Raw genomic sequence first — 22,721 nt, 5'->3', positions numbered from 1 at the left:
TGGAAGGAAATTAATATTTGTACTGCCTTAACATTGGTGAAGTGTTACACAAATCCCAGGAGTCTACCAGGTGATCTCCTTTTGCTAACAAGCATGATTAGACTTTCTTAAAGAAGTTCTTACACTTGCTTAGCTGCAAGATGCAGTAGTTCTCAGCCTAGAATCTCCTGTAACACAGAATTTATTTCTATGCTTCTTATCAAATTAAATATTTTCTCTTTGATAGACATGCTATATTTGTGATGAACAAGGCAGAGAAAGTAAAGCAGCCACTGGTGCTTGTATGACATGTAATAAGCATGGATGTCGACAGGCTTTTCACGTAACATGGTAAGTTTATTATTTATTATCTCTGATGTTCCAGAAAGAATTAGTACACACAGTGTAATGAATAAACTCCTTATTTAGTACATCTTTGAGTAAAGAAATACAGTAAAGGGGTTTGTTATTATAATAATGTTTACTAACAATATGGCAGTGGCAGCATAGATTTTGCTGTGATCTACAAAAACTGTCTGATAATACTCCCTTGGGTGGTATTAAATGGTGTGTGCTCCTGTGAATAAGTATAGGGGAGTTTGGTTTGTTTTTCCCTTGGTTTTAGGTTATTTTTCTTAGAGGATGTTTAATAAGATATGGGAGTGTGAAGACATTGTTAGCATTGCCTACTAACTGATTTTGCTGTTTACTTTTGGTAAATCAGTGGGAAAATTACTGAGCTGTGTGTAAAAACGCACTAGACTCACCTATTCCAGTATGGAATTTCCAAATATGTGGGAGTAACACACTTTGCTGATTTTATCTAAATGGTACAGATCATCCTAAAATATTCAGATTTTGTATGTTACTGCTGGGGGAAAAAAGCTGTGTCCTCCACCATCTGATTAATTCCGCTTTAACATATTTAGTTTTCCTTGCATTCAGGAGATGCTTGATTCACTTTATGGACTTGTAAAAGAGGCTGGATAGTTAGGTTAAACCACATGTCAACAGATAAAAGGGAGCAAAAAGAGTTCCACTCCAAAATTTGTAGGCATTATTTTCAGGTTTTTTCAGTTTCAGTGGGAGTTATTTTACAGTAGTGGGCAGATTTACATAGGCTGTCTAGCTACATAGTCTGTGGATTTACCTGTTTTATGACTGCCCCAGTATGCTGCTTCATGACCAGTTTAGTCAGGGAAATAGTATTTGCACATCAGCTTAAATCCCTTAAATGTATTTTCTTCAGTGTACCATAGTGGTGATTTGTATGTCTTGTAGAGATCTTGAAGGGTTTAATTCCATTGTTTTGGTGCTGATAATCTTGGTAACTCTTCATTTTTTTTTTCTTTTAATTGCTTGACTACTTTGCAGGTTTTATTCTTTAATAAGCATCTGATTTTTCATTGGATGTGATCCATGTCAAGTTTCTTTTTATGGTGAAAATGAATTGTGTTCCTCAAAGTGTGCATACCATGTAAAGGGATTACTTACAGATTTGAAAAAAGTATATATCCAAGTGCTTGTATGAAAAGGTCTCTTCCCTTTCAAACACCTGGATATGTGCAAGAGTCCTTTTCATCTTTTTACTTTACTCCAAAACCCTGCTTTCAGTGAATGCTGTGAAGGGCATGAGACTTAAGTTCAAAATTAAAACAGCTGTCTTCCCACGTTTTAGAATGTTTTGGTTCAAAAACGTATTCTATACTACAAAATGGTATCTAGCTGGAGAGTGAGTGGTATGACTGGAGATAATTAGAGGCTTCTGTAATGTTTAAAAAAAATGGAAAAGAGTGAAGACTACTAGAAATCCAGGGCAAGATGTATCGGATTGGGGTTATCAGAACTATTGTCTAATGAAAATTGAGCTTGAGTACATGTTTTTTGAAAGAAAAGCTTAGAAACAATAAATGTTTACTTAAAGACATCCTCTTGATTATTTTTTCTAGTTGGTATCAGCTGTAGATGTGCATATATTTAGTATTTCTGGGTTTTTCAAGAATATATTTTTAAAAGCTGTGAAAATGATTATATAATTATATAATATAATTATATAATCTTCTTTCATTTAAATACTCCCGTGTATAATTTTGACTGTAATGTTGCATTATTATGGTGTCTTGGTTTGAAAGACAGGTGTCTGCCAAGGAAGGCAGGAGCCTCCCTTAAAATGGGGAGTATGACACCCCTTCCCCCTCCAAATTATTATAACTTTAGAATTATGGATCTTTCAGGCAAAGATATGGGAAAATTAATAACAGTTCTTTACTAGTATGTATGTGTATAACAAGGCAAACAAACAGCAATGGCAGCACCAACAAACAAAAAGAAAAAACCAACCGGAAACCGCAATGAACCTTTTCTCCCTCTTGAAGCCATTTCCCCTCCGGTGCAGTTCCGGGCGCAGCCGCCAGGGGCGCTGCTGGCTCCCAGCCGGGCGGGGCCGGTGCAGTGACTCCCCCGCGGCTGCAGGGGGCGCTGTGGCGCGAGCTTGGGGAGCACGTGGTAATGGCGCCTTGGCCAAGACACAAAGGGATGGAAGAAAGGCTGGCTTTACAAACCCCTAGTGCCCCAGCAGGATCCTCAGGAGCAGCAAGCTGGAAAGGCAGGGATCAGCACAGTCCCGGAGTGGCAGATGAGCTATATCAGAAACTCGGCAGCTATAGCTGGAACCACAGGGATGTCCCGGGCAGGCAGGGGCTGTGGGGCTGCAGTGCAGCGAAAACCGCGGAGTGGTGGCAGAGAAAACGGGTGGTGGCGGCCCGCCCCCCAACAGGGCGCAGAGAGAGACCTCCCTTGGGGGCAGGATGGGGCTCCAGGATCCCGGGTTTCCCCTGAGGCACCTGAGCAGATAGTGAAGGGTCCGTGTTTGGTGAGGTCAGGTGTGTTAATAAGGACCCAGTGCAGCAGCCGCTCTTGGGAGCGGAGCTCCACTCACGGTAGAAGAAAGGCAATGGGAGACAGAACCCCGCAGTGGTGACCAAATCTCCCCAGCGACTGCAACCTCTCTCCCCTCCCAGTGCCCAGAGCTCTGGGGAGCCAGCAGCTGCCCCAGCCCCCTTTTCCCCAGTCCCATTCTCGGGTATCTCTGCCCCTCCCAGAGAAACCCTCAGATGAGAGAAGTGCAGACAGGTGCCCTCCTCTCCTGAGTTTGGCAACTTCTTTTGTCTCTCTTAAGTACCCAGTCCTTGTTGTCTCCTAGCAACATATGGGAGAAAATTCCCTAAGGGAAAGAAACAAAAGGCAGAATCCCAAACCCCAGCATATGGGAATAAAAATTATAGGGAAATGTAATAATATTTGATTTGCCAATAACTAAGTTGGTTTTGATAAAGAAAATACAGCAACATTACAAATTATGAAAAACAAAATTGTTTTGAAAACGTAGTAGTAGAATAAGGTAACAAGTAGTCTGGTCAATGGAACTTGTAATTGTTGATCTTTTTAAAAGAAATAAGCCTGCCACAGTATTTTAAACTAGATACAGTAAATACAGTTTGATATAGTATGTAATTCAAGTTAGATTAAAAAAAACCCAGTAGTTTTCATGGCAAAACAGAGAAGCATGTATGCAAGTTCTGAAAAAACTTCTTTGGAGCTATGGTATGGTTTTGTTAAAAGCTGTTCTTTCTTTAGATTTTTTTTTTTTGCTTGAATTTGAGCTAAGAGTCATTGTAGATTGCTTTGTTTATTTATTTGTACAATAGCTGCACAGTAAATGAAGATTTGCAAGCTGTAAGCTTGTGTGAGTGGCTTAAAGATTCTGAAAAAAGGCAACAGGCCAAAGTATGAATTATACATGTTTTTCCCTGGGCTACAAAGGTTGGTTATGTGCTCACATGCCACTGGAAGTTATTTGTGTGGAAATCTCTTATTAATTGCAGATATAAGCATCCATATATTATTATCAGATGTAATATTGTGGTACAAACTGGTGTAAAATGGCTTTCCTTGAATGCTGTTTGGTTTATTTTTAGTGCACAGTTTGCAGGACTTCTTTGTGAAGAGGAAGGCAATGGTGCAGATAACGTCCAATACTGTGGCTACTGTAAATATCATTTTAATAAACTGGTATGTATTTATTAAATTCTATAAATAAATGTTACTAACTTTTCTTATTCTGAATTGCCATTAGCACTAGAAATAATATTTTCATGTAGTTCAAAAAATAGATTGTATTTCATTAAAACAATGTTTTAATCACAGTTACAGAAGTACTATCTGGAAATGTTTTTATAAGTGGTTACTTTATAGATGTGTGGGTTTTCCCCCTCTGCCAGAAATAGCATGCACATTTAGTGTTTTTTTTTTTTTCATTGAGTTCCTGGAATGTTTTCTTTTGCTATTTGTTTAGGTGCCTTCTAGGAATTCAGTCCATTTTGGAATAAGCTAAAAAATACTATTTCTAGAGAATAAAGAAGCACTCAATTTCTTTCTGCTTCTGTTACCCTTCTGCCCAACCTCTTTATTCTGTCTCCCACTGTGTAGCCAGTGAGTATTCCCTCCTTGTAAGTTCTCTAAAACTCAACTGTAAGAAAATAACTTCAGGTTTGATTTTTTAAAAACAAACAAGAAATGAAAACCACTGAAATTTCTCAGTTAATGCAGTAGGTTTTGAGTCAGACCTCTGGAGTCCTTCCTTTCACTTCTTACCAGTCTGACTGTTCCAGATAGCTGTTTCTGTGTACATGTGCGAGTGTGTGGACTTGAGGGGCTTACTGATGTTTAAGTGTTATTTATTAATACTAAAATATCCAGACTTATGTTCAGGTACTGTTCTCAGTACAGTTGAACTTGCAGATTACTTCTTTTCACTGCTAAAAAGTTGAATACTTGGTGTGACTTTAGGTTGCAGCAAGGTAAAAATGCAGGATCAGTCAACCATTTTAGGTACTAGAAGATAAGCTTGGTGAGGTTAGTTTTGTGCTTTTGTGAAGACTGATGAATTTGCTTCATAGTGAAGATAAGTCAGGGCTTTCTACGCCCTTATTAAGCTAAGACTTTTTTTTTTTTTTTACTATCTTGAGCTAAGTATATACAAAAAGAGTGAAAATGGTCTCTTATTTAGTTGTGAAGGCAAACCATTACGCTGGTATGCCTCTGATTTGAATTTGCAGTGCTGCTATGGTTGAGAACAGATATGTTTATTTAAAAACCGAGTTTAGTGGTAAAGACATAACTCTATATTTGACATATAATTAGTTAGCTTTCCGGTAAGAAGCTATAGTGGTAAAAACACTAAAAACTGGCAAGATTATTTTAAGTGTTTCAGTTTTTCTTTAGGATTATTGTGACTGTTAATGCCTGGTAAATACATGTGCTTAATATTTTCTGCTGAAGATGGTGGATGTTCTATATCTACTATTCCACTGAAAACTGGTTGACAAAAGAGTGGCCTGAAGTGTCTTTAAATGTTTCCTCAGTTACTAGAAAACCAGCCTTTAGAACACTGGCCCAGCATAAAGTATTTGCAGTCCTGAACTAGACTCTCAGACATTACAGAAATGCAGGCAATTACATCTGCCAGTTAAAATCACAGACATGACTGTAGCATTCTGTATCCTGGTTTTTAATCCATTTTAATGAAAATATACCAGACAGATCACTTGAATAATAAATAAGTCATGAAATCACCTTACAATGCATTTCAAGCATGTGTCAGGGCTTCACAGTGGCTTTATGTGATACTCATTTGAGCAGCATCTTTTTTACGTTATGAAACTTGAAAATGTGTCTAGCATCTTTTAACCTTTAAAATGTGGCATATTTAATTTCTCTGTGGAAAGCATATCTTGTAAATTTGTGGGAGGTGTAAAAGTTGATAAAGGGATAGGCTTTTTTCCTGGTGTACATTCAATAGTCTTGTGAATTTTAGTGTCAATAATAAGTCAGCTTTCCAGTAACTGAAGCACTGAAGTTTTTTTGCTCAAGCAATAAGGCATTTTGTCCGTGGAAATGCTTTATATTTTTTATTTATTCAAATGGTTCCTTTTCTCTGTCCATAAATATGTTTTCTCTTTTTAGAAAAAGAGCAAACGGGGATCTAATAGGTCATATGATCAAAGTTTAAGTGATTCTTCCTCTCACTCTCAGGATAAACATCATGAGAAGGAGAAAAAAGTAAGTGGATTTGTCGTTGCTAATTATGTGGCACATCTGCTTAAAAGTAGCACTTTCTGGTAAATTTGATTTTTGCTGAAAAGCCTGATGAAAATCTTTTTCTGAAGCCCTGAATAATAAATAACATGTGATAAACCATAGGTGCTGGCATCCAGTGAGGAAAGCTCTTCAGGCGCATTTGTATGTGTACTTTTCTATTTCTGTTTGTATTCAGTTTTGGGGTACTGAAACCTATCCATTGGGAAGGCTGTTCCATGCCACTTCCTTTGCCTTAATTTTCTGTTGGAGCTTTTCTTGTATACCCTTTGTGACTACATTGGGAAGAAAACCGGCAGTAGGCATTTTAGCAACTGTGTGGCTAAAAACCTGCATCTAATTCCTTATGTTTCAACCTGTTACATCTTTCTCTCATCAAAGAACTGACATCTCTTGACACATTTTACTGGTACTGGTGGTCAAGCCCACTGTGCTGGCAAAATACCTTGTTACTCACCTGGGAAAATGTTGCTGTGGGGGTACAAAGAACATAACTGCTGATTTCTAATGTTGGTATGTTCTTTTATGATTTGACTTTGCATATTATTAAAAAATAATTTCACATCTATGATGATTAAAATTTTAGGTTTTTATTACAGCTGCATTAACAGTTGTCTGTAGGGTATTTGTAATCTAAATTCAACAGAGGGTGATAACAGACACAATAATGCAAATATGCTTTAACGCTTTTTTAAGGCTTCTAAGAGTACATGCAAAACTGCTCACTAGCACACATCCGGTACAAACAGCTTAATAGGATTTTGTGTGCATGTGGGTAAGCTTAGTTTTACATTATTAAAAATCATTACATAAAAATCAGAATCAAAGAATCTTTGACCAAATGTGTATTGTAAAAGGAGTTATATTTATAGAAGCAGGAAATTGAATAGCAAATGTCAGTCTTCAGACTCTTAGTCTCCTTAATATTTGATTTGTATTTTAAGATCCCTTCCATTTTGGATGGATATTGATTGCCAGTAGTTCTTGGATAATCTTCTAATAAGTCTAATCTTTAGACTTGTTTAATGGTGTAGGTGAATTGTTCCATCTTTATCTGGTAATAAAGAAAACAGTGTGGTCTGTGATGCTGTTGCACCTCTAAATCTAAATTTAGGGCTAAAATAATAAAAGTATGGGGTTTTGGCAGACTTTTGTTTTTTTCTTAGTAACATGTTGGTAGAAAAAAACAGTTTTGAATTACTACAGAATTAGCTGCACAGTAAACCCTTACTAATAGTTGCCATATTTTTTCTTAGTTTTTCACTATCGTATTTCAGGTCATGTTTTATCTAAGTACATGCATGGATTTTTACTGACATGGATAAAACTTGTAAGTTTGTGGGTTTCTGTTTTTTTGTTTTATTTTGGGTTTTATTTTTTGTTTTTCTTAAATGAATTTCACTGAAGATACTGTGCTTCCCAGGTCATACTGTGAAATCTACAGGGTGTACTTGAAGGGACTTTCAAACTGACTTGTTCAGTCAATGGTGTCAGCTGTTCTTTCAGCTTATGCTGTATATTTGATATACTGTATTAAGTATCTTGGAGGAGTAGGGCAGTTTTTTTTGGGTGACCTTCTTAATTTCCTCTTTCGTAAATCCCTTGAGAATCTAAATTTTTGTCATATTACAGTAAATATTTATATCTTTATTCACAGATACAGAAGTATTTGTGTGTGTGTGGCACCCATATCCCCCTCAAGGCCACTGTAGTTTCTGCTTTGTCTTTCATCTTTGTTCTTTGGAAATTTGGGTAATCTGATCTGTAGGCATCATTAATGATGAAGCTTTCTGTTTTGCCAAGTAGCTGTATGAGTTGTGGTTTGGAACCACTTTTCTTGCTAAGACCTCAGAAGCTGTATTTGTGCATGTGAAATATTACACAGCAGTAAGAAGAGGTTGGTCTGAAAATGTTAATGTAGGTAACTGTCATTTTTACAAACAGACTCAGCTGAAAGCCCGTGTTTCCCTTCCATAGTGTGTGTTTAGTCTCTTCTGGGCACTCTGCCAACAAATATGTAAAGATATAATAATAAAAAAACCCCTGAACAACACTAACCAGACCTTTGGTATGATTTAATTTTCATGATGATATTGAAGCTACAGAATAAATAGCTTCATTATATTCTGATTACTGCTGCCTAAGCATTGTTAGTTTCTGTGGCAGAGATGCAATTGAAGAATGATTAGTGATGAGGCTGTGTCCCTTATAAAGAGGATTGGTAGTATGTCACTTGGTTATAGTACCCCTTTTCTTCAGGGCCCAGGTGTTGACTCAGGCATTCTTGGGAAAACTTAGGCCACGATGAGGCTGTGGAAGAATGCCTTGCTTTAGTGTTACTGGCAGCCTTATATTTGGAAGGACTAAAGAAAGAACTTAAACATATAATAGAAGTCTTTTTTTGCCAGTAACATGAAAATTAGGCAAGGTTACTAGCTTTATATGCTTATGACTTCTGAAAAATGTGAATATATTATGTAGTAATTAGCTTCTATAAAGCAGCTAAATTACACAGGTGCCTTTTCTACTAGAAGGGCTTTGGTCTGAGCTGAGCAGGAAGGGAAAATTTAAAACTCTGCTCTAGTGGCTCATATAATGTAAATTAAACAAAAATGAGCTCATGACTAAAGACAGCAGATATCTAAGAAGTTGTGATTGAAGAGGCAAAAAGAATAAAATAGTGACAAGGAGCCTCTTGTCACTATCACAGAAGTTGGAGAGCATCAGAGGAACAAATGCAGGAGGCAGGATAAGTGTCCGAAATACCCAGCTACTAATGTGTTGTGGGCATCTTTTTACTGCTTCTCTTGTTCTTAAAGAAACATAACAGCTTTTCTGATTCTGTGGGTAGAAACTTGAACACTTAAAAAGAGGTTGTGGCAGTGTGTCACACTCGGTGTGTTCCACTGTAGCTGGGAGTTTGGTTGTTAGTCCCGTGGAAAGGGAAGATTTTAACCATGTCTGTGCATTGAAAGTTTCCATAGGCTCTGTGTTGGTTTGGAACTGCCCCAACTTGGCCAGTACATTGTGAAGGAGCCTGTGCTCCTGTGTCGGGGCAATGGATTTTATTTGGGAGAAAGGTGCTTGATGCTTTGTAATGAACTTAATGCATTGTGTGAGCTGTTACAAGGCAAGTTGTAAACACTCAGATCAAGTGTTCCCGGGGCATTTCCTCACTTTGGAACAACTGGCTGTGAAAAGGTAAAATGGACCTGCTATGCATCACATAAGATTCTGTGGTAAAAATAGGATCAGATTGCAGGGGTTTGGGTTATCATTCAGCTGCATAAGCAGTGGTTTCTTTTTTCTCTTAAAAAACAACAACAACAACAATCTGTTTTAGTCCAAAGGAGTCATTTTATAGTGCTGTAGAAAGTGTTTTAAAGATGAATCTGTCATTCTTCTGTGAATTGCCTCATTTCATAAACTAAGTGATGCTACTTGAACATTGGGGGTTTTATGTAACTTTTTAGGGAAAAAAGTTTCAAACTCATCTCAGTAATGCAGTATCCCATTGCATTTTTATTAAATTTGTAAGTTTTGTTAATCAGTTTAATGTATTTGACTGTTTAATCCTTTCAACTGCTCTTAGTGTCTGAAACAAAATTGTAAGAATGCTAAAGATAATTAGAAGAAAATTACTTCAATTTTAATAATTGAAATAATACAAGATAAATATTATTTGGATAAGAACTGTGTGCTATATATGCTAATGGTGATGTATATCCATGTTAACTTACTCCAAATTCTATTCAGTCAGCGGGAAAGAAGCATACCTCTAAAACACCTCTAGAAGCTGGTCAGTAAATATTAGCCAGGTGTCTCATGTGTATAGATACACTAATGTCTATCTAAGATGCAGAACCCAGTTCCTGTTTCCTAAACCTGGATTTTTGTGTGGGTTCCATGAGTTGAAAAAAGGGGATGTCTTCATCCTTCAGTCTTCTGTTGTTGCTAGTGAATGGCATTTCTCTTTCTGGGCACCTGTTCTGTACTGACTTTCGTAGGAGTGTAGATTTTTCTTTTTTGATACATCTCTTCATGTGAAATTCTGTTGAAAGTCTAACAATTTGAGAATACTGACAGCATATGGCTGTGTAAACAAAATTTCATTAGAAAGCTACTCTGTCTGAGTATATTTAGTAATAGATATTTTTATCTGCAGGATTAAGAGGAAAGGTGACAATCTTGTTTGACTTGTTGCTTGCTAAAATTCTCTGTTAACTTGTGCTGTTTTCTGTGTGTACAATTGTCATCCTGATAATCAACTGCATGAAATTTACTGGAGCTGGCACCAGCACAATGATCTCTTGTGGAGGTCAGGAAAAAATACATAATAATATAAATTGATTTTAATTTATGTTTTCTTTTTATTTTAGTAAGAGAAAAAGTAGGAACTTTTTGTCTCAGTTCTCAAGATTATAATGGAATTACTGATTTGACTACCTCATATTTTTTTAACCTTACAGTAACACATCATATATATTACTGAAAAAAGAGTAATGCTTTTAGTGTACTTTAGCACAGCAAACGCCTCAATAGTATTAAGCTTGTCAGCTGGGATTAGTTAATTATTGTAAAATCAAAATGACAAACATACCACCTCAGGTATACCTAAAAGCTACTCTGCAAGATGTAGAATCTTGTAAGGCTGCCTGGGATGCAACTGTCTTTTTCCATCTCCAAGTACACATTTTAGTCTTTGACTTTTACTTTGAAAAAAATAAACTCAACCCCCCTATCCAGCAGCTCATCCCCACACAGCCACTTGCTCATCCTCCTCTCTTATGTGATGGGGGAGAGAATCAGAAGAGCAAAAGTGAAAAAACTTGTGGGTTGATATAAAGACAGTTTATTTAATAGGTAAAGCAGAAATTTTGCATGCAGGCAAAGCAAAACAAGGAATTCATTCACCACTTCCCACGGGCAGGCAGGTGTTCAGACATCCCCAGGAATGCAGGGCTCCATCACATGTCACTGTTACTTGGGAAGACAAACGATATCACTCTGAACACCCCTTCTTTCTTCTTCTTCCCTGACTTTTATATACTGAGCATGATGCCATATGGCATGGGAAATATTTGGTCATTTAGGGTCGGCTGTCCTGGCTGTGTCCCTTCCCCGGTTCTGGTGCACCTTCAGCCCACACGCTGATGGGGAGAGAAGCAGAAAAGGCCTTGGCCCTGTATAAGGGCTACTCAGCAAAAATGAAAACATTCCTGTGTTATCAACACTGTTTCCAGCCCAAATCCAAAACACAGCCCTACACCAACTAGGTGAAGTAAATTACCTCTATCCCATTCACAAAAACCGTGATCTCAATTCTTACAGCTGTGAGAGGTGTAGAAGTAAAAGGTGCTTTGAAATATCTTTTTCTTGGATTTGGATCCTGGATTAATACAAGATTACTAGTACTTTGACTTTGTAACAGTTTCTAGAAGGTAATCTGGATACTTTATTATGAAGTTGTATATTTCATCCCTGCCATGTTTTGGGTTCTGGTAGATAATATGCAGTTAAAGATGATCTACGATGTTAAACTGAGTGAGACAGGAAAATTGAATGGATTCCTTCTGTGTGCCATTCTGCTCACCTATTTTGTGAAATATATTTGACAGGTATCTTTAAATTACCTTGCAGACAGTGGAGCATTTCACAGTATGTAATGTAATACATAATTTAAACTTGTAATTTTTATAGGAATGAATGAAGGTGAGCACTGACAATACATAGTTGCATTGTTTTAGTTAATTTTGCAACATTTTTGAAGTTATGAAGTGCTACTCAAGTCTTTGGCACTGCATATCCATTACTAACAATTAATATTAAACTCTGCAGATAACAGAAGCAGTGTATTTTAGTGTTAAATATCAAAGGAATAGCTGATTCTAGATAAGAGTGGGAGTCTTGCACCTCACAGAAGCTTTGGATGGCATTTTAATCATTGATTCTTGAGTCTTTTTACCATTGGCGGTTGAAATTATGACCATTATTTCCATATTTAAGTGAGGCTTTTGGGTATTCAAGAAATTGAATCAGGAACTGGTTCTTAAGAACAAGTGTTATGCTTAGAACTATATGTGTATGAATAATGCTGGCAGTAGTGTCCTACCTCTCCCTATAAACTATTTCTTGCCTGTGTCCTGTTCCCTGTGTCCGTGAGCTCTTGCTTCTCTGTTCTGCATCTGCCTCTTGTGCCTGTTACCGTCCATCTCCCACGTCCCTTCACAGAACTAACGTAGCTCACTAAAAAACAGGAAACTCCACTTGGCTTTTTGTTGCTGCTGTTCAGCAGTTTGAGTGGGCAGATGGAAGGTCTGACAAGCTAAGCACTCTGAGAAAGGTGAGAGTGGGGTCACAAAACCTTTTTCTTCCTTTGTAACAGTGAACTGCTAAATGCTGAACTTTGGAATGTCTTTTAATCAAATAAACTCCTGTAGAATCCCCTTTCAAGTGGACTATGCATTCCTGAGACTAAAATGAATTGCAAATAGGTGTAAATACCTTCAACAAGTTAAATGATAACTTCCATGTGGAAATGTTATGAATTATTAGTGCCATTTAAAAGAAAAGCTGAGGTCATTAATTTCTTCTGTACTAGAAGAAATACTAGTTTACTAGAAGTGAACTACTGTTCACTGGTATTGTTCATTTTTTTCTAAACATGGAAGTCCAAAAGTTTGAAAAGATACATTTTATAACATCTCTTCTGGGAACAGATCAGAGCTGAACTGTAGTTACACATGTATCCTTAATTTGATATTTTGATGAGATGTTGGTCTTTTTTACTCCTCTGACAAATGTTTCTCTGAAAGTAAGTTAAAAAAAAGAATGAGCAAGTGCTGATCTTTAGAGTGATGAAATAAGTAACTGAGCTAAAAAAAATAATGAATTGGAGCCAAAGTGTATTTGTAAAGTCATATTATGTAATAATTTTGTAGATTGAAACTTTGCCAGAGAAACAGAAGCAATCAGAATGTATTTCCTTCCCCTGCTCTACAAGAAAGCAATGTACAGAAGGTGCTGTGGAATTCCAGAACTCTTGCACCATATTTGTTTTGTTATCCAGCAACATAGAGCTGTTGGAGTTAAGATGAGATTGCATAATTTTTTAAGTAAGAAACAAAAGCCAAAAATGAGATTCCTGGTGACAAATAAAGCTTTCTGATTAATCATGATGTATGAACTCAAGGCATTTTGTATTGGTATTTAGCAGCACCATAAATCCAGGCTCTTCAAGTTGTTCAGGATGAATATTGTTATAGGTGCTTACCCAATGGCTGCATGGCAGTCATGCCTTATTTGTCTTACAGTAAGAAAGATTTCAGGAGCTGCCTGTATCTGATCTGCTCAACTATCTTACTTGTGAACCAAGATTAAAGTTTCCTGGGTCAATTTTGTTGTTTGCCCTTTATTTTTTAATATATTCTCCCTTGGAATTATGTCTTCTGCTAAATCTCGGTTTTACAGAATGTACAGATTGCATTTATCAGCTCTGCAAAGGAGTTTGGAACATCTGAACTCATTCAGATGTATAAGTACATAAGCATATAAGTATATACATTCATAAGTATATAAACGGGATATATGTGTTCTGCCTGCCATTAATGCTCCCTTAGCTTTCACTCCCTGCCAATATTATTTTCAGTCCATGTTTAGAGTAATTTCTCTCCTTTATTTTCCTTACAGTAAAGCTTGTAAAAGATCAGACATTTGATCCTACCTTCCCTAGAATGGAAGGGGGGGGTTCCCATGTGGTTTTATGGGTGAATGTTTATCTTGGTGAGCTGTTGTTACGTTTTTTGGAGTTTTTTTAGAGCTGTGACTGAATGGAGATCTTACAAAAGTGAAGCATGAGGAGTTGTCCATGAGGAGCTAACAGTTTGCTGTTTTTCTGGGAGTAGGGGAGATGGCTAGTTTGTGTGGCCTTTGAGACAGACTGGATTAAAAGCTGTCATATTTGTTAAATGTTGTGGGAATTTATGTCCCTCTCTTAATCATTTTCTCAATTCTGAAGTAGATATTTCAGAACTCTTTTTATACTTTTTATGCATCTTTTTGGTAAAAGAGGGTGCAACTGCAAGAAGTTATTTTGTGGGAGTTACATCTCTTCATCAGTCTTAGCAACTTGTTGAAGTTTATATTCTTACCATTGTAAAAGCTTAGCATTTCTTTCAGAGATTTTCCTGCAATGTTCTCCAGTTCTTTGATGTTGCATGCATTTGAAGTCAGATCACATTCAGAAGCAATGCTTCCTAACTTTCCTTGGGAAGAAAAAAGATTATTTAAAAAAAAAGGAAAAATGGTGAGAGGAGGTATAACCTAAGAGAAGGAGGAAATGCAGAGTTGAAGACAGCAGATGTCTTGTGTATGAGATATTTGTAAGCAAAAAGCTTTTGGATGGGTTACCCCTGCAGTGGCTTTGAGTGGAAAGCTGTAACCTTTGTAAGCTGCCCTGACAAACTTTGTTGTGATGGTTTGAATCTGGAAGAGGAATATGTGGTTGCTGATGGTTCACTTTTCAAAAATCAAGCTATGCCCTCTTCCTTCCTGCTGTTCTTGTGTCCCTTGTCCTTCTTGACACTTCCTTATGTATAGGGGCTACTTTTGATTTCAGTATATTACAAAATGTAATTAGAAGTCATCCTAAGTGTTCCTTTGATCAGAATTTTATGTTTTTTGCCTTTTAGATGAAATTAACGCTGGAAGTAAAAGAACAGTTGAAAGTTGACAGAAAAGATTGTAAAACATGTTGATTTAAAAATTTTCTTATTGTTTACTGATAGTGTTGTGAAGTTTCACCTTAAAGTGTATTAAAGTAATTGCCTCTTGGCTCCAAAATTATAAATAAAAAATTCTTTAGGATTATTTGAATTTCCCAGTAGAATAATGAAAGCCAAAGAAACTCAGGCAGTGGTTAGCCATAACTTCTTTCTTGAAGCTTGTCTGGGGTTCAATGCAATTGTTACTCAAGTTTTTCTAAACACATCAACTGTAAGTGTTGTACAATGATGATGTAGTACGTTTAGTAGCGTAGCACTGGTGAAAGTCTTTTATACCAGCAGAATCAATGGATAACGTGGCAGTCTTGGTGTAGATGCTTCTGGTTTTCCTTGATTCCTGCTTGCTTTTCTGTTAGTATGCGTAGTACTTTGGGGACTGTTACATTTAAGATGTTATTGGAAAGACTGTGCAGTGTGTTTGAATTCTTTCTCTCTATAGTAGTTTTTTTACTTTCTAATGTGTTTTCCAGGTGTAAAAAGAGACAAACAAACAATCTTCCCTCAAGAAAAACACTAAAGAAAACAAACACAACCTCCCTAATCTAAAGCTCATTTAACAAGCCTTATTACTTTATGGTATATGTCATTGTAATTATGACACATGCTCACTTTATTATAAAGGGGAAAACTCTGTATTTCTATCCATGTGGCAGAGTGGAAAAAAACCCCTAAGTTCACTTGAGTGTGTAAAAACTCCAAATCTAGAAATCCCTATCAGCCTTTTAAGGTGCACCTGTCTTTTAGTTTTAAGAAGTGTACAAGAATTAAAAGAACTTTATGTATTGTATCCAGCAAGTATAGTTTTACATAATATTTTGGTGATGATAGCTTTTTTACTTGATTTATGAACTTTCTTAGTTAAGCTGTATTTTATTCCTGGCAAAATCAGTTTAGTTAAATGGATTGGGGCTAGTTAGAGACAAGGTGATCTCTAAGTCAGTCACCTGGTATTTACAGTTCATAAAAAAAGATAAGTGTTTTGCTTTCAGCTTTGCATCTAGGTTGTCAGTTAGCTGGTTCTACTTTACTAGAGAATTCAAGAACCCATTCTCTTAGTCTCTCAGGCTGATTCCATGAAATAAATTTCTATTTATTTATTTATTTAAATTTCTTCCCTTGTTACAGAAATAGAAAGGTTATATTTGGTCATACCTAAGTAGAGTATGCACGTATTGCATCTCGTCCTGGTGCTTGGTCAGAGTAGTTGTACAGGTGCTGTTGAACAAATGATGTTCCTTTGAAAGTCTGGACAATCATTTGGATAGTTAGAGAAAGATCAGCGTGGATAGTTTTTAAGATTCAGAATAGTTACTGAGTTTCATGGGGCTGTTCAGACTTACACATCTTTTCAAGCTCCTCAACGGGATTTTTAAACCCCTTGTGTCAATCCATATGTATGCACATTTTTTACTAGCTCTGTAGAAGCAGGCTGAACAAACAGTCATACATTGTGCTCTTCTGCAGAGTTTTGTTAGTTCACAAAAATTTCACAAGTACATAATTAAAGAAATAAAATACTTGAGTGCCAGTAGCTTGTAAGTAACTTTCTCTCACAGCTGCAGTTTCTTTGCATTTTCTGATACTGTCTTAGTAAACCATATTACATTGCTGAGGAGAAAATTACTTGTTTATGATTAGACTGGAAAAAATACTGAACTTCTGTGTTCTAAGTTTAATTGTTAGTTTTGTCAGACTGGCTGTTTTTGTAAAGGATTTGTCTAAACTATTCAGACAAATACAATTTCAGTCTGATTCTGTAATCCTTCAGAAATTGATTTCTGCCAGTATGAAAGACTTCTGTTATACTATAAAGGCTCTGGAATAAGAGGTTATTTTCTCTTTGTTGGCTCAATTTTTTTCGCACTGCCAATGCTTCAATCATGTTTAAAAGATAAAAATTTTAAAAAAGCGCTCAAAACTGATTACGTTCTCAGCTCTTTTAAGAAGCACATTTGACTTGTATAGCTGTTGATATTTTATTGAGTTTATCATGAAAAATACTTATTTAGTCTGTAAAATATATGTCCCTTTTTTGGAAATGAAATCTAAATCAGTTTTCACATTTTTGTGCATGGAGATGTCAGTAGGGAAACCAAAGCTAAAACCTTGCATTAATTTATATTAGTATCCACCCAAAAAATACGGTACAGGTGCTGAGGGTATGGAAAAGTAGAAATCTTTTGTGAAAAATGAATCAATGAAGATCTTTGAAACAGAAGCCATGTCTCTGTTTTTAGTGCAGTTTCTTTTGTTGGTTAAGTGATTATTGTAAAGTTGGGCTATACTAACAACAATGCATTCATAAATGCTGGTTATAATTGAAGAATATCAGTTTGTGTACTTTGAAAACAAATATAAATACTTGATTTGCTTTTATAAAATTATATTATAAAACATTCAAAACGTTAATGTGTTTTCCAAATAGCACAGGACATTATTGCCATCTCTCTTCAATTTTGGTAACACTTGATGCATTATGGGTTATGTTAAAGGTGAAACTGAACTTAGTTTTTATTGTCTTTTACAACTAGAAATATAAAGAGAAAGATAAACACAAGCAAAAATATAAGAAGCAGTCGGAGTCCTCACCGTCTTTGGTTCCATCTCTTACTGTAACTACAGAAAAAGTAAGTCAATGTGTTTTTTCTCCTCTTCCACTTCAGTTACTTCTGTCAAAATTTTGTGATGTAATCATTCCACTATATATACATGGGCTTTATAATGGCATAAATTCTGTAATTATCAAGCACTCTGTAATGTAAAATGCTAAAATACTTGGAGGTTTACCATATGGAGAAAGGCTTAGAGTTTTGTACTTAAATTGTGAGTCCGGTACCAGTGATACTCCAGTAACTTTTACTTAATTGAGATATATTTAATAATTTGAGAAGTTTTAGAAAGTCCTTCAAAATTTGCTTGTGTATGCTGAGCTGACACTGAACCTGTAAGCATTTAGAACTGGTAGTTATGAAATTACAGCTCATGCTTCATATACTTATAATTTGCCTTATTAGCAGGCTTTTCTGTCAGGTTCTCTGACCTTTCCTTTGTGTTGATGTGTTAGAAAATACCTAATTCCAACAGCCACATACAGGGTTAAATAATGACAGTTCTCATTGTACTCAGCAATAATCACTTTTGCTATCCACCAATAAAATAAGGGTAATGTTGGCATTACAGAGTGGACAGTACTGTTGAGAAATGGGTTTTCTGATTTCCAAGTTGGAGAAAATGTCTCCCATTTGTGTGGGGATGTTTGACATCAGTCAGGGAATCATGGTTTGAATTGAATTGTGCTTAGTACACAGATCATCGTGTTTTAGCAAAGGTGTTGAGGTTTGTCTTTAACTGTGTGTTGTTTGGTTGCTGAGGTGTTACATTCAACAAATGTGTGTTTGCATATGGTACACCAAGATCTCATCAGGACGGGGTGAAACGATTCAAATATCAACTTTCTCTGGTCTCTGGAATTATTCTCTCAAATAGTGGTATCAATTTCAAGAATAATCTCAAAGAAAGTTGGATTTTTAGTATGCTTTTGCATATTTCTTTATTCTCAATAGTAAGGTTATTAACTTGAGAATTCATACCTGCTAACATCCAATTATTTGTAGCTCATACTTCTGTTGAGTCTTGTTTTTTGTTCTGTACTCTTTTTGATGCTGTTGTGTCAAGTGAAACTTAGTGGTTTTCTGAAACCCCCAATAACTCTCTATTAAAAAATAGAAGAAAATGTAGAGTCAGTCTTTGCTGGTTTGATTTAAGAGCAATTAGAGATTGCAGTCAGTGAGTGTGACAGTTTCTATTGAAATCAGGTTGTAGATCACTTTGAGTAGTATTGACTGGTCCACATGATTGGTTATTTCATTTTATTAATTTGCCCTAAACATACTCCTTTTGAGTCTGAGACAACTTCTAAAATTCATAGCCTGTAAGAGAAACTTTGTGGAAACTTGTGTGGAAACTTCTTTAAACTTTACAACCTTTGTTTAGGTTTTGTACTATGTTTGATCTTATTTTTCCTGAATTGCATCCCTCTTGCACTTCAATTATCTAATCATCATCAGCTTTTACAAAAAGTGATATTACTGTATATTTCTCTAAAAGTTAAAGAAAATATATGGAAACATTGATTATCTTTTGCATCCTGCCTATTAGAATATGCTTTTAATGCCAAAGACACAGTTGGATTCTGTTTTTCTGCTAAGCTTATTTCTAATTGCTTTGTCCTCCCTATCCTTTTTCTAATTACAAGGTTTACTCTTATGGATAGTCACAAGAATGAGCTAGAGCAAACACTAAAATGAACAGAAGATCTCTAATTCTAGAACTTAAATTATAACTTAATTAACCTAAACCAAATTATTAATTGTGGAATTTGAATATCATCATGCCCTTTTAGTTTTTTTATGTCATCTTTTGCATGTAGATTTTCTTTACCTAACCTTTTTGCTTCATTTATTGCCTTTTTTTAATACTACAAATTGCTTCAAATCATCAGGAAAGTTGGTGTGCAGCTTTTTATTGGTGTTTTTATTGGAAAATTGGTGTTCAGAGGTTCCTAAGTGTGATTTTGGTTTTTTTTAATGTATCTACTGGATATATGGAAGTGATTTTTTTTGTTGTTGTGACTAATTCCTTCAGTTAATTTTTTTTCCTAAGTCCTTTTAACACCATTTACATGCATTTGCTTTTCTAGGTTATAAACTCATAGTGTGTTCCTCAAAACTTCAAAATTTTAGTAACGAAACAAGCTTTATTTTTTTCTAAGACGAATATTTGGTTCAGAATATTGTATTAATGTATTACTTTTATGTGGCTTTTTACACGGAGTTGCTAGAATTGATTTGAACCTGATCTCTGTTTCACAGCAGTCTTTGTATTGAATGCATGACTTTATAGTGATATATGATCACTTCTGCTACCATAATGTTCCTGTGGGGGAACTGAAATTTGAAATGAAATTTGTTTTTCCTTTTTAAAGAAGTCAAACCTTTGTAAATCCAGTGGTAATGACCATTTATGCAGGTGATGTCTTAAAGCATGTTTTTACCCGGCTGAGTGATTTCTTTAGGTAGAATCATGACAGGCTGCACAATAAACTGAATTTACCTTCTGGTGTAGTTGAATTAAAAAAATTCTGATAGCCTGCAGAATTTAAATGGAGGTTCCAGCCCCCCCCTGCTATTTTGAGTGGCACTTTTGTGCATCGCTGTAATGTCGCAGCAAATGTTGTTTAGTCTGAACCAGTTAAGTTTAAAAAAGTTTGAAATAAGAAATGCCTGACTACTCTTTGATTAATGTAGTAGCACTACAGTTTTTCACTTTTGGGACATATATATAGAATGTTTCAAGAAGAACTACAATAACTTAGGAATTTGAATTCTTTGCTGCCTCTTCTTCTGCCTGCCTTCTTAGCTGGGAAGAGCCATCAGCCTCGTAATTACTCCTGGTAAAAATATTCTGTTGGATGCTTTTAGCTTTGGCTCCCTCCAGCAGTGTGGGGAGATGGGGAGTGAGGGTTATGATCAGTTTGTCACTGGTTGCTCCTCCAGCTGTTTAAGGAGAAGAATCCTCTCCCAGCTCCAGAATCCCTCCCATGGGAGACAGTCCTTCACAAACTTTTCCATCCTGAGTCCATCCCATGGGCTACACTTCTCCACAGACTACTGCAACGTGGATCATTTCTCCACAGATGCAGTGCTTCAGGCACAGCCTGCCCCCAGTGCAGATCCCCCACAGGGTTACAAGTCCTATCAGGAAACCTGCTCCAGCATGGACTCCTCTCTCCATGGGTCTCCAGGTCCTACCAGGAGCCTGCTCCATGAGGTCACAGCCTCTTCACAAGCATCTACTTGCTGTGGTGTGTGTTGCTTCCATAGGCTGCAGGTCAATCTCTGCATCCCCATGGATCTCCATGGGCTACAGGGGCACAACTGCCTCACCATGGTCTTCACCATGGGCTGCAGAGGAATCTCGGCTCTGATGTCTGGAGCACCTTCTCCCTCTCCTTCTTCACTGACCTTGGTGTCTGCAGAGTTGATTCTCTCACGTTCTCAGTCTGCTCTTCTCTGGCTGCAGTTACATCTGCCCAGTAACCCTTTTTTGTTTTTCCTTCTTCAGTATGTTGTCACAGAGGTGTCACCACCATTTGTGATGGGCTCAGCCCTGGCCAGTGTTGGGTCAGTCCTGAAGCCGGCTGGAATTGGCTCCATTGGACATGGAGGAAGCCTCTGGCAGCTTCTCACGGAAGCCCTGCCTATAGTCCCCCAACAAAGCATGGCCATGCAAACCCAGTGTTGGTTTTGGGGTTTTTTTTGGGGAGGTTGGTTGGTTTTTGCTTGGACTCTGCTCTTACCATCTGGCATTTTTGTGGAGAATTACTTGCCATGGTCCTTCCCCTCTCTGTCCAACAGTGCCTCTTTATACATCTGCATAGGGCTAAAGGCCACTCAAACCTTGGGACGTACTGTGTATTCTAAGAGTGATTATTGCACATTTACCATAAATCCCCAGAAGTTTTAAGACTTGCTGCAGATGGATAATGTAACTCTTGAGGGCACACAGAGTGATAGATGGAGGGCATAAACGTGATGGTAACTCTCTGTACTTAGGGTATATTTCATCATGTTAGTGTTCCTGATTCTCTGAGTAAGCATGTAGATTTCAGTACACCTTATAGCACCTTCTGAAACGCAAATAGCTGTGGGAGCAAAATTTTCCAAAGCAGAACTCTGTTGTATATGCATATTCTTCAAAATCTGCCAGGAGTGGGATTCAGGCTTGCAGTCAAACCAAATCACAGCGCAGTGTTTGCAAATTAATGCCTACTTGTCATTGCCTGGCCTGGTATGCAAATAGATTGAAATATTTGCTTTCCTCAAAGCTTGTATATTTAGTTGTCTTCTGTCATTTGCAACTGAAAAGTAAGGTTTATGTAAATGTCTTAGCTATTTTAGTAAAATATGGAAAACTTTGTATAGCTGCTATACAAAGCTTTATGTAAAGATGAAGAAACATTCTGTTGTAGGCCTAAATTCAGCAAGCATCCTACTTGGGGCAGGGAAAATGTGTGTGTATTTTAAGAGGCATGTGTTTGTGTGGTCTTTAATGGAGATCACTGTAGATACTATTTTAAATTCTATTCTGTAAAGAACTGAAAAACAGACAAGCTCGTTTTGAACAGATGAGTAGCTCCTTGGTTTGATTTGTATTTTTTAAAGCTTTAAACAGCTATTTTACTAGGTGGCTTGAGTATAAATAGCAGTAGATTTTTTTTCTTTTTCCTGATTTTGCTTTCATTTTTTTTCTTATGTTATTAAAATTCTGTTACTGCAACTTTTTTCAGTTGTGAGAACAACAATATTCCCTTGTATGGTTTTCTAATAATTGTGCATGTAGTTTCCCTGCCCACCTAATTACTTTCTGTGAAACCTCTTTTGACTATTGTTCACCAATAGGAATAATTCTGGTAAAATTTAACAGACAAATAATGGACCTAAAGATGAAATTTTTGAAAGTCCTTTGGAGAGTATATGAGTGTAGGAAAAGGGTCAGAATTCTTGGGGGTGGATAGGGTTTGAGGAAGAAATTTGCATTGGGAGCTCAGGAGTGTTTTTGTACCTGTCAGAGAGGGGTTTGAAGTAAGCGTGTCTCAGTCAGCTCTCTCATGTGTCTTCTTTACTTGGTGATTCTTAAGGAATTGGGTGAATGGGGGATGGTTCACATGCCAGGAAGCTGATGTTGGTTTGGTGTTGAGCCTATAAAGTCTTAAAAATCCAAGTCCTTAGGTTATGATGCCTT

General features: G+C 36.7%; 1 protein-coding gene across 4 annotated transcripts in view; it reads left to right on the top strand.

Annotated features, from left to right (window-relative positions):
• The window catches only part of MLLT10 (MLLT10 histone lysine methyltransferase DOT1L cofactor), a 125,762-nt gene that overhangs the window by 41,421 nt on the left and 61,620 nt on the right, over window positions 1–22,721 (top strand). For all 4 annotated transcript variants that reach the window (XM_083884741.1, XM_083884739.1, XM_083884740.1 and 1 more), the window contains 4 exons: window positions 227–330; window positions 3,957–4,050; window positions 6,004–6,099; window positions 17,450–17,545. In XM_083884741.1, coding sequence (XP_083740867.1) covers window positions 227–330; window positions 3,957–4,050; window positions 6,004–6,099; window positions 17,450–17,545 — 390 coding nt within the window. The remainder of the gene's footprint in view (window positions 1–226; window positions 331–3,956; window positions 4,051–6,003; window positions 6,100–17,449; window positions 17,546–22,721) is intronic.

This window comes from Zosterops lateralis, assembly GCF_965231275.1.
Source record: "Zosterops lateralis genome assembly, chromosome: 1".
NCBI classification, from domain to species: Eukaryota; Metazoa; Chordata; class Aves; order Passeriformes; family Zosteropidae; genus Zosterops; species Zosterops lateralis.
The sequence above is the reverse complement of the archived record's forward strand: the minus strand, read 5'-3'. Positions and strand labels throughout refer to the sequence as shown.